General features: G+C 40.7%; 1 protein-coding gene across 8 annotated transcripts in view; it reads right to left on the bottom strand.

Moving 5' to 3' along the window:
• ckap5 (cytoskeleton associated protein 5) overlaps window positions 1–16,267 on the bottom strand; it is a 91,671-nt gene that overhangs the window by 54,217 nt on the left and 21,187 nt on the right. For all 8 annotated transcript variants that reach the window (XM_034227040.1, XM_034227036.1, XM_034227039.1 and 5 more), the window contains 12 exons: window positions 12,409–12,615; window positions 9,663–9,834; window positions 9,436–9,565; window positions 9,242–9,342; window positions 7,525–7,638; window positions 7,281–7,385; window positions 5,250–5,339; window positions 4,461–4,625; window positions 2,467–2,595; window positions 2,226–2,372; window positions 1,977–2,078; window positions 1,493–1,603 (listed from right to left, as the gene is read on the bottom strand). In XM_034227040.1, coding sequence (XP_034082931.1) covers window positions 1,493–1,603; window positions 1,977–2,078; window positions 2,226–2,372; window positions 2,467–2,595; window positions 4,461–4,625; window positions 5,250–5,339; window positions 7,281–7,385; window positions 7,525–7,638; window positions 9,242–9,342; window positions 9,436–9,565; window positions 9,663–9,834; window positions 12,409–12,615 — 1,573 coding nt within the window. The remainder of the gene's footprint in view (window positions 1–1,492; window positions 1,604–1,976; window positions 2,079–2,225; window positions 2,373–2,466; window positions 2,596–4,460; window positions 4,626–5,249; window positions 5,340–7,280; window positions 7,386–7,524; window positions 7,639–9,241; window positions 9,343–9,435; window positions 9,566–9,662; window positions 9,835–12,408; window positions 12,616–16,267) is intronic.

Genomic DNA, 16,267 nt, shown 5'->3' on the forward strand with positions numbered 1-16,267 from the left:
ATTCGCATATCACCGCAGCACATCAAGCCTCAAGTATCACCTCAATGCAAAACATATAGCAGCTAGCGTGGAAGCTAGCGTGGACGTTAGCCTCTTTTATCGCGTTCACACCATACAGTCTATGGTTCACACCAAAAAGAGCCGGTACTAAAATTAGTTCATGAGAACCTTTTTACCCCCCACGAAAGTCCCTGCTAGAGAGCAGAGAGCTGCTAGAGAGCAGGGACTTTCGTACGGCTCTCTTGTGAGAAAAGAGCTATATTTCTGATTGGCTGGGCGGATTGCAAACCACGCCCCGTAAAACTCCCAAAAAGTTTGGTGAAGCCGCCATTTTATTATCCTCGCATTAGCATTAGCATTAGCCCATCGCAGAAACGCAGAGAGACTAACTTATGGCAACACAAAATAAAACATGGGAGCGGTGGAGATGAGGAGGTGTCGGCGTTCTGGCGATTTACTCGGAAGGCTTCAGTAGAAGCTGCTGGGACTCCCAGCAGCTTCTACTGAAGCCAGTCCCCAACTCCGGGGACTTCCGGCCGGGGACTTCGGGCGGCAGTATACGCCGTGAAGTGGTTTGCGGCCTGCCAGTAAACCCAAAGCAGAAGAAGAAGAAGTGACGTCAGCGGCTTCATTTGTTCTCATGAACTAAGTTCTCATGAACCTTTGTGGGAAAAGTACTGCGGTGTGAATGCGCCTCATGGTATACTAAAATCCATGTGAAAAAAATTGCTTCTCACTGTTCTCAGGTCAAATATTTATATGCGATTAAAAATGCGATTAATTTCGATTAATTAATTACAAAGCCTCTAATTAATTAGATTAATTTTTTTAATCGAGTCCCGGCCCTAATTATTTTATAACAGGTAGTGACGCTTCAGAAGTTAATCTTCTCCTCTTTATTTGCAGTGGACTGTTGTGATAAGCGGTATGCACTTCTGCGTTCAAAAACTTGAACTACTTGGCATCGCTTGTCGTGCCAAAAAAAGAAGGTGCTTAAAAAAAAAAGGTCAAATGTTTCCAATATACATATTTTTTCAACAATTGATAAGAAAATGACATGACACAGTTTCAATATTTAGTTTAGTGCACTGTAGGGCTGCAATAAATTCATGTTTTTACATGCAGATTTTTTGTCTAATATATTTGCAAAAATAGTCAAAATACCCATAACAATAGAGTCAATGGTGAAGCTTTCAAATGCTTGTTATATTTCACCAAACCCAAAGATATTCACGTTACCTTAATATGACAAGCAGAGCCGAGGAAGCCCCCTGTTCTTACATTTGAGAAGCTGGAGTAAAAGAACATTTGGTATTTTGCTTTAAAAAAAGAAATCAATGATTTATCTATGATCATAATAATTGCCCTTTTTTTTTAATGCCGGTTAATTCCTCAATTATTTGGATGTAGCAGCACTAAACCATATCTTGTAGGGACATCTGCTGGAGCATGACAGAATTAGCAGTCATCAAGAAAGAAATAAAGACCTCACCCGCTGAAACTCCTCCATACATGCCAGTCTCTCCTTCCAGTTGGCTGAGTCTAGCTGCTGCATACAGGAAGCAGGAAGTACACCGGCTGCCTTCTCCTCACACGCTTCAGCCTGACAAGTAAACACAAAATTAAAAACAAAAGTTTCAATGGCAATATACTGATACTGCTTAATCTCTTCTGTAGTATAAATTCAGAGACAGTGTGAATAATAACTATTAAGTGTCCGAGTAAGCCATGTCAGTGGAAACCAGAATCGAACGTCATGTAATGTGTTTTTCGGCGACAGATGAAATACATCTCTTTGAGGGAAAGACAAAACCAGTAGAGTCTCCTGATGTTTGTACTGCAGAAAGGAAGAACTACCAAAGTGCCAGAATGTCAATGTGAAAGGCTTAGGAGGAGCAGAGGTTGTTTAATATTACGGTGACGCAACTTTAAAAAAAAAGAAGCCTAAACTCCAAGATAAATTCATGCAGACTTACAGAGAGTTCCGTCTCGATGACATCTTTACTTTCAGGGGTCTTCTTTGATTTTCCACCCGCTGTAGAGGCTGGTTTGCCTTTCTTAGATGGAACTGCTGATGACTGCAGAAAGAGACCCAACACTCAATACAATTACATGTCACTAAGTTTCTTTAGGTCATAACAAGCAGCAACATTCAGGTAGGACCAGGTGACAAATATTTATTTTGATTATTTTAGTTTACTGGTTGTGCAATATTCTGAACATACCTTGCTGGCCGCAGCTTGGGCCTTTCTAGGTGGGGCAGAATATTTGGTTGGAGCTTCAGCAGGGGGAGGGGCTTTAGCTGCTGGCTTCTTTTCCCCTCCTGCACCCTTTTTACCAGCAAGTTCCACTTTATCAGCAGACTCTTTTATCTGGTAACACATGAAACAAAAGGACAGTGGTGAGGAGATATTTCGAGCTGATGAACGATTTCACTCCCTTCTTCCTTTTTCTACTGATCCTTACCTTTTCCAGTTTGAGTTTGTCCAAATCAGAAAGGAAAGGATTCACAGCTTTCTCCCCCACCACTTTCATGGCCGTCCCTAAAGCTTCAAAGGCTGCATCACGCACCTCTGGAGCGGAGTCATTCACTTGCTGAGGTGGTGAAAGAGAAGAGTAGATACAAGCTTTTAAATGATAACATTGGAAATAAAGTGTGTTTCTACTTTGTTACGATGAACTGCCAAAAAGAATCCTATATCCTGTTTATTGAGTCTGCAGCCACAATGCACTACTACAATTGTTTTGGACTATTTTATTTCTACTCATTTTCTTTTCTGTTTTGTATTGTTTTATGTCTTACATATATTTCTGTTGCATTGTTGAAGGAGCCTGGGACTTAAATTGTCATAATTACACTGTAACTACTGTGCATATTAGGGATGTTAAGATTCACATCGGTGCACCGGCATAAACGTTCAAGATGCGAGCGCACCGGTTGAAAGAGTGCACATCGGCTACAGTTTGGGTTGAACTCGCGATGCATCGATTGTAGCGTCTTTGCATCGGTAGAAAAACGAATCATTCATATAATATCCTCTCATCCTGTCAGCACTCAGCAGAGACGACCTTTGCTTCGCACTACGGAGGAGCCGTGTCACAGTTAACAAACATGGAAGTCGAGGAGAAAGAGAAACACAGCGCACAGAAAAATACCTACAAATCAATCGTTTGGCAACACTTCGGATTTTTCAAGAAAGACGGTCAACTTGAAAAATCGCTCGCAAATTGTAAACGATGCCGAGCCGCTTTAAAGTACACAAGTAGTACGAGGAACTTAGCGACGCACATAAAGAGGCGACATGGGGTCTGCGTCTGAAAAGAGAAACCTGAAAGTTAGACAGAGTGAAATCACTCAGTGAGGTGTTCTGTCAGAGAGAGTGGTGTTTAGTTTACAGCAGCCTGTGACGGCCAATAATAGTCTGAATGTCTTCCTCACTGTAAGCAGTTATGAAATACCTGTCTGTGAAAGGTTCTTTTCTTTATTGTTCATATATAAACCACTGCTTTCTGCTCACTGGTGAGTTAGCCTATGGATGAGTGTTAAGCACATCAGGCTGGCAGCTGTAAGGGCATTGCACTATGGTAGTTGTTATTTGCACATTCTTAACCATAGGCAATGCATCCTTAAATTGTTTAACTGTGAAGTGTTATAACATTGAACTGTACTCTGGAGACAGTGAACACTATTACACTTGTGAAAAGGCCAGTTTGTGAAAGGTCCAAGTGTTTGTTTTTTTTAAGGTAAAAAGAAACAGCATGATGGGATGCGCAGTACTATAGAGAGAACCAAATATGTGAACCACTTTTTTGTTAATTTATGATTTGCTGCATATAAGGAATAAAACAAAATGCGCCGTGTTATGCATGCCCACTGCACCTCGCGGGAGCGCGCACAGCGTAAAGCCAAAACTCAGACATTTCAATGATTTGTACGGCAAAGTACGGTTTGGAAACAGTATCATTTCCCTTTTGGAGGGCATGCATAACACGGCATAACACCGGAGCCTCGCTGCGGGGAAACTTTAGCGCTATTCCGAGTTTGTTCTAATCTGTCAAAATGACAGACTGCTTTCAGATTTTTCCGTAAAAATATTGGGTTAACGCGACCTCTGATCGCAACAGGGGTGAATCACCCATCACCTGGTGCTTCAAATGTATCGTTAATGTATCGTATCGTTGGCAACATGTCGAGATGCGCATCGCATCGGCCTCAGTGATGGAGATGCCTCAATAAAACCTTGGAATCTTTTGAATGTTATTCATAGCACTGATAGCATCAGCACATCACTTCTACTCCCGGACTGCAGTACTGCTACTTTTAAACTATGCTTTCCTAACCTTATTTTCATCTCAGTCCTATATTGACAATATGCTATAAGAAACAACGTATGTATTATTACCATGTACAGCATTAGCTAAAATGATGATTGGTATTAATAGAGTTCAGTTATTTCCACCTTGACGAGAGCAGCACAGAAGGGTTTAAGGACGCTCTTGGGCAGCGTGGTATGAGTGCAGTGTCTGAAGGAGCGGGCCAGGAACAGAGAGGTCTGCTGCTTAATGGATGGGTTCTTATTGTCCATCACAGCCAGGATGTCCTCCGACAGGTTCTGAAGAGTGGTCTGGGTAAAAAAAAAAAGGTCACAAAGATGAAAAAACATCAATCCAATAATCACTCCAACTTCTGTCTTCTGAAATGCTGTCAGTAGAGCTGTCTATGTATCCCAGCAGCCATTAAGTTAGGAATACAGTCATAGCCATTGTCTATAGCTGACTGTCATCAATATGTGAGCACTAAACATTAACTTTATCATTACAGTTCAATCCAGCGCAATTTTCAACTTTTAAAACCTAATGATTGAATTAATGGCAACAAAAAAGTGTTCGTACTGGGTAGTTTATATAGGCCGAAATAAAAATATAAAATGATTTACAGACAATCCTTTCCAATGTAAGTAATTTGGGGGAAAGTATTTTTGGACCAAAATGACGCCATGGACTAGAAACCGGAGTGTAGTATCACTGTTTGACCACTACGAAAATGTGTTCAAAGGCCAGCACACTATCTGGGGGCTTGGGGATTAGTCAGAAGTCATTTTGAGGCGCATTGTGCGTGTTCTTGCATTTCTTTGGCTTTTCTTCACAGTTGTTGGTTCCTCTGTTACTCATGATTTTCAAAATGTTGTTGGATGATTCAAGAAGAGCTGCTCACTACTACTAGTAGTCAAACGAAGGTCTATACTTACAGTGAGGAAGATGGCGTCAATAGCCTCTTGCAGGGCCTGGACAACCAGAGGCTTCTTCTCCTTGAACTTCTCCAGAATAGTTGGGACCACCTACATAAATACACAGCTCTCATTTAGAAGATATCGTTACATTTAGCCGACGCTTTAATCCAAAACGAGTTACACCATAAAGATTCAAACTAAGGACAACAAGAACAGTGCTGACCTATTCACTTCAAACAAGCAAGATCATTATAAGTGATCGTGCATAAGGTAAACTCCCCTATCAATGATTTTGGAAAGTAGAATAGTAATGTCATGATATATTTTTCTTATCCCGCCTTAACGCAGTTAAATCTGCTTTATAAAATAACTGCATTCGGGAAAATATTACGAATGGAAAAGGTTAGATCCCCATTATATTCTGAATGTGATATCCAAGTCTATGCTTATGCTAATTAAGATCAATGCAGCTCATACCTAATGACCAAACTAATTTATTCCTACCTACAGAAAAATAGAACCTGCATACTGCTTGCCAGCGTTGTGTTTAAATATAAATCAGAATTCATTAATCTCAGGACACAAAACACAAACATGGTACAATGTTAAAGTCATAGTAGCATGTTCATTAGGGGTGTAACGGTACACGTACCCGTACCGAAATTATTCGGTACGGGCCCTTCGGTTTGGTACAGGTGTGGACCGAAGTGTACCGAACGAATATAACGTTAAACGTAAAAAATTGAGAACGTGAACAACTTTTTGGAAGTAATCTCAGGTGCTGCGTCGCAGCATTCAGAGTAATTTGCTCACATTGGGTTCAACGCGTCATAGAGCGAGCAAGTCATTTCATTGGACGAGAGGCATACTATGGTCAGAGGGATGCGTTCAAATGTAGTCAGTAATTTGAGGAACTGTCGAAAATGAATGACGAACGCAGATAAAGTTGAGCTGAAAATCCTCCAGCATCATTGAAGTCTCCGGTTTAGGAACATTTTGGTTTCGCAGTTACGTACAAGGATGACGGACAAAGACAGGTGGACCGAACCAAAGCTGTTTGTCGGCATTGTTCAACTAACATTGGTTACGCGGCTGGCAATACATCAAACTTGCACACTCTTGAAAAGGCATCACCCGAACGTGAATATCACCGGTACCAAAAGAAAAAAGACTGAAGTGCAAACCCAACTCCCGCTAGCATGTAAACCTCCACCACTCGCAGAGAGTTCAGACCGAGCTAAAGCTATTACAAACACCAAATATCCTTATGTTGCCATGTTAGCAAAGCGCTACCTGGCTGTATCTGCTACCTCTGTCCCTAGCGAGAGGGTTTTCTCCACATCAGGAGACATTGTTAGTGCCAGCAGATCTGCCCTTTCGGCAAGCAATGTGGACAAGTTCATCTTTCTTTAAAAAAACATGAAAATACAATGACAAGCAAGTCCTAATGTCAAGCTGGCTGCTTAGGTGCTAGCACAGTTCAAATACAGATTATTTCAGTTCATCGACATGCTGCACCTTAATGTTCATTTTATTATATTTTGTATTTATTTGAGTGAATATTCACAGTTTAATAATAATTAAAAACCCAAAACTAATAGTTTATGTTTTGTGAGTACTAGTACAGTAAAGTTCAAATACAGATTATTTCAGTTCATCGAAATGCTGCACCTTAATGTTTATTTTATTATATTTTGTATTTATTTGAGTGAATACATTATTCACAGTTTAATAATAATAGATATATATATATATATATGTTTTGTTTTGTGAAAAAAAATTCTGCTGTACCGAAAACGTACCGAAACCAAAAAACTGAGGTACGTACCGAACCGAAATGTTTGTGAACCGTTACACCCCTAATGTTCATGTGTTCAAGAATGAACCTCCACGCCGATGTCTGTTGGCCAATGTAGCCATTTAATGTCCAATTAAGAAAGGCACGTCGAACAAGTAGTTTATACAAGTTTTCCCCAATGGCTTCATTGACATCAAAACACTATTTTAGAAAAGAGGAAAATAGCTGTCAAAGAGATTCCATTAACTTACTTGTCCTGCATATGTTCCAAACTTCTTCCTGAGACCAGAGGCCAGTGCAGCCAGACATTTAGCTGCCAAGGTCACCAGCATCACGTTAGCATCTTTCCCCACAACCTGAAACATAACAACCACTGAGCACATACTTACATTCACCACATTCCCCAAAGTCCCGTTAGACCAAAGTCATTTCTCTTGAAACTAATTCCTGAATAAACTGCCTGAAGGAAACCATGAAGGGTTTCTCAACCTTTACCTTCTTCAGAGCTCTGACAAGGTCTCCATAGTCTCCGTTCTCTAGTTTGGGGTTCTTTATCAGAGTCTCTATAGCCTCCAGAGCTTCTTTCCTCTCCTGCCACTTTTTTGCTTCCTGCAGAAACAGATGAGCAAGGAAACAGAACATGTTGAAAAGCTGAATTACAAAAATCGAAACTGCAGGGTTCAATTTTGTAGTTAAGAGTGTTTCAGTAGTGTAATATGTATTAACTAAGTTGTTAAGAATTCTGGCTTTGGATACCTTAACCTGTTAACCCCTGAGCCTGTTTTCCAGGTCTCAGGCTCGAAAATGACATTCCCAGAACAAATGACCATATCATATCTAAAAGGGTTAAATTAATAATCTTTTTTCTCAAAGCAAGGTTACACCTGTGAGTTGGATGTAGAAAAGTCAGAATCAATATAGATGTTTTTTTTTATTTTAAAGTAAATTCAGATTGAATATAGTAAAAAATAAAAATGTAAATTATAGTTTCCGTCTCTTACTTATAGTGAAAACCACCCTTGAATGATGGGATAGTAGACTAAAAGCTTTAGGAATCCACACTATAACATATAATAAGTACCCTGTATCAAGATTGATGCAAAACAAGTGATATTTTACCTTTTTAGAGAGGTTTAGCAAAAAGAAAAACACTTCTGGGGTCATTTGCCATATATCTGGAACCCATCGGTCGATTTTGATGATTGACACCTATTTTTAACCGTTAGAGCCAAAAGAATCGAGGGGAAGTTCCTAAATCCATCTAAACATTTCCGTTGAGGAGTGAGAGTGATGCGCGCACAGTTTGCCCAAAACCGGAAGCTGCGTTGTAGCTCTCATAGCAGCTAATATGAAATCTCCGTTTTTGACAAAAATGGAAGGATGGATAATCAGTAATCATTTCAAAGTGACACAGACACATTGGATTAACCTTCAGCAGCGTTTTTATCGTTTTAATGCCATTGAACACAACTTTTGATCAGAAAACAGCAAAGGTAAGACACATTTGCCGTTTTGGCCCAGTAAAGCTACGCTGTGTGTTGTCTGGGTTTGCCTGAGCTGCCGCGAGTTTTGGTCGCACAGTGATGATGCATATACCGCTAGAATCTGTGGAATCTCAATTTTTTTTATATATATATATACACACACACACACACACATACATATATATATATGTGTGTATATATATATATATGTGTGTATATATATATATATGTGTGTATATATATATATATATATATATGTGTATATATATATATATATGTATATATATATGTGTGTGTGTATATATATATATATATGTGTGTATATATATATATATATATATATATATATATATATATATATATACACACACACATATATATATCTTGTTTGTGCAGATCCGATAAGTAATTAAGTATTTCTACCATGAGTTCTGTGCTAAGTGCGTTAGCATTTTTTCGCTCAGGGCTCATTTAGACACTTCTTGTGAGACTTGTGTTTTGTTTCGCTAAAAATGGTTTGTATCGTCAGTTAGCTGAGTTTCTTCCCGTTAAGTGGGTATGACACATTAATAGGTTGTTAAATGTTAAGAAGCCCTGAGACGCCGTTTCGTGAAAAAAAAAAAAAAAAGCCTGCAGCCTCCGCTTAACAGGTTAAGAGCAGGTTAACTCAAAAAGACTTGTTTCAAAGTATATTTTTTAGAGATGTCTACATAGTTTGATAAACTTACTATTTTGTCATAAAAGTCTTTGGGCATCTTTGACAAAATGTCCACGGCTTCCAGCAGTTCGTAAGGATCCACTGCTGCTACCGTGTCCGCCTCATCCTCTCCTGAAAGTGGAGAAAGAGAAGGCAGCAGATCATGAATCTTCAACTCCTCAACATCAAAGAGAAGTTTTTTTATGTTTGCAGTTTTCTACTAACCATCAGACGGTTCCCCTTGGGCTTGGTGCTGTTCAAACTTTGCCTTCAGGTCCTGCTGTGAGCGCAGGAACCTGGTCTGCTTGGGAGGAGAAGAAGGCAGCTTCGCCCACTCTTCCTCCAGCTCCTTCAGCTGCAGGGACAGAGAACAAACAAGGAAAGTTTCCCTTGATTCTGAAAGATGAACATTAGTAGGATGGCAAGGGTGTGCCCTGAAGAGTGTGCCCAACCTGAACGGAGTTAATATTTTGCAGTGGAGGTCTTAGAGCATCTCTGATCCATTTGTAGATCTCAACAGAGAGCAGCTTGACTTCGTCTCTCACCGCCTTCTCTCTGGACTCAAACTGCTTGGATAAAATCTTCACCACTGGCTTCAACGTCACGATCTTAGATCCAAACTCACTGTAGGAATAAGATGACCCACAGAAAGGTGACAGTGGTGAGTGTCATTGACAGCTTTGATTGACATAATAAATTACTAGCATGACTTTTTTGACCAGCAGTAAAAAAAACTGTTCTAGTTAGGGAGGGGGTCAAATTGGCACCATTTGTTTTGGGCCAGTGAAAACTGTGCTATTGTTATAAGACGCGCATTACACATTTATATGGTTTTCAATTTATATTGTATAAGTAAAAACCAGGACGGATTTAAATATTGACATTTAACATTGAAAAGAAAAATGTGCATCATATAAAGAAACAAAACAGCATACCCAGCACTAGGGATGGGTATCGTTAGGATTTTAACGATACCGGTATTTTTCAATAATTTGGTGCTCAAAATTATAGACATGATTACAAGATGTGAAGATTAAAACAGTCATTTATTTTTATTTAATGTAACTTTTTCAATGTCATACCAAGCAGGTATGAGTGTGTTTGACTGTGTCTCTAGAAGGGTGGCGGTAATTAGGGGCAGTTCATAAATCCATGTAAACATGAACATTATTCAGTTAAAACGAGACGCTGCGTGCGCACCTCCTAAACCGGAAGCTCCGGTCGGCTAACCATTATAATCCGTTTATTGCGTTTATTATTTATAATTGTAATGATGGATTATCAGTAATCATTTTAGAGAGAGACATTGGATTAACTGGTTTTATGCCCTTGAACACAACTTTTGATCACAAAACAGCAAAGGTAAGACATAACTATCATCAGGGCTACGTAAAGTGAAGTTGTTTTTCTAAATGGTGCTCGTGTTTCTAAATGGAGATCGGCTAAGCCAGGGGTGCCCACACTTTTTTGGCTGGTGATTTTGCAATGACCAGCTCACTGAGGTCTACCAACCAAAAATAAAATCCCAAATTGCAAGAGTTGCTGAATAACACGTTTTATTTATACATGGGACAACTAGGCTGCAACAAACGACTCATTTGATAATCGATTAATCTATCGATTAATGAAATGATTAATCGACTATTCGGACTATTACTGTATGCCTTGCACAATTTCTCAAACGCTCTTATTTAGCCATCAACTTTTAGATTTAGCTTGAGGTTGTTTTAGGCCTGTGGAAACTAACAATGAAGACAATAAAGATGAATACTTGATTCAAAAATACATGTATTAAATTAACTTAACAAATTGTGAGCAAAATTAAAACAAAATAAAGAGTAACTCTGTTATCTCTAATCATTAACCCATGTGTGTATCATTGAGTTAACTGCGTGTGTTGCTGCTAGCATACATAACACCTGACGTGGAAACGTTACTCGTGGACGGGGCTACAGAGCTACTAGAAAGACAGTCGAACCCGGTGCATTCCTCCGTCTGAATGTGGAGCACTTTTGCTAAATGTTTAGACAAATTGCTCGTGTTACCGCCCTTACATGCTAAACTCTCTTGGCAACGAGCATTGTCCACCTCAAGACGGGTAACATTTAACCACACCTTGGAGCGCTTCTCTCCGCCATCCCTGCCGTGTGTTGCTGCTTGTAGCAGCCGCGTGTGTGTAAACTGCCCCGCCCCCTCGCACACAGGGGGGGGAGAGATCTCGTCTGGATTGGAAAGGTCGAAAATACACCGACCATAGACGCATTTGTTTTGTCTTTTTGCATGTTAGAAACGAGTTGGCGACACTAAGACTGCGAGATGATGTTTTTGTAGCAATAATACATGACCTTTCTCTTTCTCAACTCGCTACTCGGAGGGAAGTCGCTGTCATATGCCTTGTGAACACTCCGATAATGCCTCTCCACGTTACCTTTCTTTGGCAGAGCGACGCTTGCTTTACACATAATAACCTTTGAATGTGACATCACAAACAAATATTCTTCCTCCCATTCTGGGTGGAAGTGGTATGTTTTTAGCTTCTTGCTCGGTCCCGCACTCATTTTGTTGTTTGTCTCTTGAACTTAATTTGAGTTTTCCCGGCACTCGACTGATTTTGTATCGCTTTGCATTCTGGGTTAACAGACTGGAAAGCGATAGGTCGCTTTTTCTGTCAATCAAGTAAACTCCTGAATTAAGTGGCAGGGAGGCCAAGGGAGGAGGGATCAAAACATGTTTTGTCTATTTTAACGGAGCTGGATTTTTTTTTATGAATGACTCACGATCTACCAGCATTGCCCCCGCGGTCGACGTACTGGGCACCTCTGGGCTAAGCTAACGCAGTATATGCTCCGACCGTCCACACTCAAAACAACGGCCTGTACAGACATAAATAAACCAGCGACTGTATTTGCCATGACACAGACAGTCTGTGGTTTGTACTTGTTTAACTTTAGTCTAGTTTCTGAACAGATATGAGGCTAACAGCTAACGGCTAGTGTTGGTTTTGTGTTTCGCATTGAAGATGACGTCACGGCTCCGCCTACACTGTGTTAATACCCCAGTTCCTAAACTGTAATGGAAACGCAGCATAAAGTGAGCCTACCAAGGCCTAACTATACCGTAATAAGCCGTGGGAGGCCCTGCAGTGGAAATGCGCCATTAGTGTGGCCTTTCTAACCCGTGGGGGGGAGGAGCACTGACCTGAGAGCCCTTCTGAGAGTCTCGATGCAGGCCACCACGATCTTTGGGTTCTTGTTTTCCAGTCCTTTGAGCAGCTCTTCTTGCACCACCTCGCCCTTTTCCATTTCGATGTACATCAGACAGATGTCCATGCCCAGCTCCTTGGCCCGTGCCTTTGGCTGGTTGAACACTTTGGTCACCACACCCGACACCACCTCACCTGTGGTCCTGTGGAGATTGATACAAACACTGCCTGTCAGAACACAGTATACACATCTACTGATGAACATCATCTTATGTGTTGCCTTATGTAGACTTTTCAATATTCAGTATGCATAGATTTAATCTGATAAGGTTGACAATTTAGTGCAGTGGTTCTCAACTGGTGGGTCGCGGACCCGTTTCGAGTGGGTCGCAGATGTGTGAGTGAAAAAAAAAAAAATTCTAACGCTGTGCATGCAGTAGGCGTTGGATTGGAAGAACCGGAGACCATAAACGGTTTTGAAAACTTCTGTCACGTAGTGATCATCTTCTCAATAAAACATCTTTGCTGATATTTTTTCGAGTATTCTGGCCAATCAGAATAAAGATTGTTGCCGGAAGTCCCCACGGAGAATAACTTTGCTTAGAACTATTCTTTATACATCCATGGGTACAACTTCAGATACAAATGAACACATAATGAAATACGATCCCAGGTTTGATGATTGACAGGTCACAGAACAATGGGAGCCATCTACCCTTACCCACAATTTAAAGTAATTCACAGACTCTCTCCTCTTTGCTTTTCTCTCTGTGTGGAGCAAGCAGCAAGTTGAGCTTCAGAACAAAGTGAAACACAAACAATGGCATCAAATATTATTAATATGTCAGGTAGTAATACATTTATTTATTTTCTTCTCAGAGTGTACCAGAATGCGTAGTTTATGTTAGGCTGTAACGATACCAAAAAGTCCACGGTACGATATTTATCACGATATTGAAAATTAGGGATGCTCCGAACGCCAATTTCGGGGCCGATCGCCGGAATCAGTATCGGCCGATACCGATCGCCGATCCGATCGAGTGGGCGGGGCCTAAATGGAAGATTTAAACATCACTTTAAATCTTTCATTTAAAGTGATGTTTAAAACTCAGTTAATGGGGCTCATTCACTGGAGCTTCCACAAACAACAATCAACTTAATTATTACATTCAAATGATGTACATTATTCAAGTTTACATTCACTTTGGATAATAACACGGGAGAAATGAGCAGAAGCGCTCTCTTTTCCTCTCTCCCTCTCTCTCTCTCTCTCCCCCCTTCTCTCTCTCTCCTGACAGCCTGTCAGTATCTCATGCAGCTCACTGATCCAGTAATGAGTGACCCGACAGTGAAGAATAAATATATTTATAATAACTAGTTTAGCTTGTTCCAGAGGTAGATAAAATAGCTAAGTGTGTTAGGTCTAACTCTTGTGTGTTTCGCTGCGCTCACCGGTCCGGCGGGCGGAGCTGCAGGATTTCTGCTTCACACACGTTGCATACCGCTATTTTACTGTCTTTTTCGGACACCTTAAAATAATGCCAGACCGGTGAAACCATTTTGGCGAGCTTGTTTTGCCGCACACAGAGAAAAGTGTCATGTATTTTACGTCATGCGATCGGCTCTCGCGATCGGCATGTTTAGAGAGCACCGATCGATCGGTAGAGAGTGAGTATCGGCCGATATCGATCGGTGACCGATCGATTGGAGCATCCCTATTGAAAATAAAAGAAAAAGAAAATGTGAATTTATTTTCTTTTTTTTTTTACTTGAATTTTTTTTCTCTATTAAATAATACATTGGATTTGTACAGCATTTTAGTAGGATAGTAATATTTTAAAGTGTCAACAATATAATAATCAGACCCTGCAAAGAATAAATCAAGTTTCACTTTAGTTTTTCAAGTAACTCACTAACTCTCTCACTCAGCATCATCAAGGTTATCCTTTAGGAATATGAGCATGTCCACATTTCCAGGTAGAAGCTGGGATGTTTGGGCGTTTACAAAATCCCCTGCTGTGGAAAAAATTCTCACTTGGTACTGATGTTGCTGGGACAGAGAGTTATGCTTTGACCATGGGTGACAGCAGTGGGTAAAACTGTGCATTGTCTCTCCACCACTTCAAAAACAATACAGTTGTTGCCAAGAAGGTGAGGCTTATTGACAGGGCGAGATATAAATATACTGTTGGTACTTGTCAATGTCTCTAGGTGTGTAAATGTAGCCCTGTTAATACCATATCCTTTTGTGTTATCTGTTGTTTTATGTTCATGTTGTAACCTACTTGCTGCCATGTTGGACAGGTCTCCCTTGAAAAAGAGATCGTGATCTCAATGGGACCACCTGGTTAAATAAAGGTTTAAAACAATATATATATATATATATATATATTAGGGCTGTCAAACGATTACAATTTTTAATCAGATTAATCACAGCTTAAAAATTAATTAATCATGATTAATCACCATTCGAACTATGTCCAAAATATGTCATTTCTTTATGTATATGGTTGTGGGAATGGAAAGATAAATGAAAGAAGGCGGATATATCCATTTAACATGTTTATTGTAACATTTGTTTGTGTGTCAAAATGAAAGAGAGCACCTATCAATCATCAAACCGTGGGGTCTTAATTCATTACGTGTTGATTTCTATCAACGGGGGAGTACTTCAGGAAAGTCGACGGGGGGGGGGGCTAGTGGAGTACTTCGTGACCACAGAGTGTGAACGTTGTGATCAGCTGTTTTAGCGCAGTTCTCCAGTGAAGGGGGGGGAGTCTCCCTCCGCAGCCGGTTGGCGTAGTTTTGGCACAATTCCGTTGTACAGACCGACGTTAACAGCAGTTCTGTCTGTGCACACGGAGACCGACTCTGTCGTCCGGTGATCTAACCGCCTTCTGGAAAAGCTTCACAAGTAGCCTACGTCGGTACGCAAATGCGCTTTGTGACCAGTGGCGTTTTCTCCCGGAGGCCAAGGGAAGCCAGGCTTCCCCTGTTTTTTCGGATTTTAGTTATAATTTAAATAAATAAATAAAAACACTTTGTTTTGTTTCGATAATTCTCCTTTGCTGTGTGTTGCTGCCGGCCCGTCGCTCCCCCATTCTCATTGAGTATTTTACAAAGAGTGAAACAAACAGCGCCCCTCTAGATGTTATGGTGAAACAGTAGATTGCACTCACTGTTGCGAGAGGAGGCCAGCCGAATCTGGCTTCCCTTGGTGAAAAAAATTGAGGGATTGACCAATCAGATGAGGCCCACGTGATGCCCCTGCCAACCTGTGATTGGTCAGGGCCATGCCAAGGGAAGCCAGCCGCCTCTTGCTTCCCTTCAGAGGCGGCTGGCGATTTGATTGGACACTGCCATCCAATCAAATCACATCAACATCAGTTTTAATACTGAACTGTCATCACCGCCATTATAAATTATCAAGCAAATGAAGCATTATGGAGGGTGGAGATTTGGCGTACTTAATCAAACATAACTTTACTAAACTTCCGCTACAGCAGCAACTGAAAATTAAATCAGATGACAGGCCAATGCCCGCACTCGAGCTGTGTGTACACCAGTCTATGGTGTGTACACAGAGGAAAAAGGGAGAGAATCGGACGTTCAATGAGGATAATTATGTCCGCACGGAGTGGCTAACTGGAAGCGCTAAACTTCAGCGTCTATTTTGCTGGCCATGTCTTCTTTTTGACAAGGATTCGTGCTCCCTGAACAATCCTTGGGCAACTTCAGGATTCATCGACCTGTCACGGGCAATTGAGAGGCACGGTAAATCCAAAAATCACAGATTGTGTGATTGTCTGCATTAAATTAATAAGGAGAGAGTTTCAGCTGGAGAGTGCGTGCGGA

The sequence above is a fragment of the Gymnodraco acuticeps genome, unplaced genomic scaffold (assembly GCF_902827175.1).
Source record: "Gymnodraco acuticeps unplaced genomic scaffold, fGymAcu1.1, whole genome shotgun sequence".
In the NCBI taxonomy this organism is placed as follows: Eukaryota; Metazoa; Chordata; class Actinopteri; order Perciformes; family Bathydraconidae; genus Gymnodraco; species Gymnodraco acuticeps.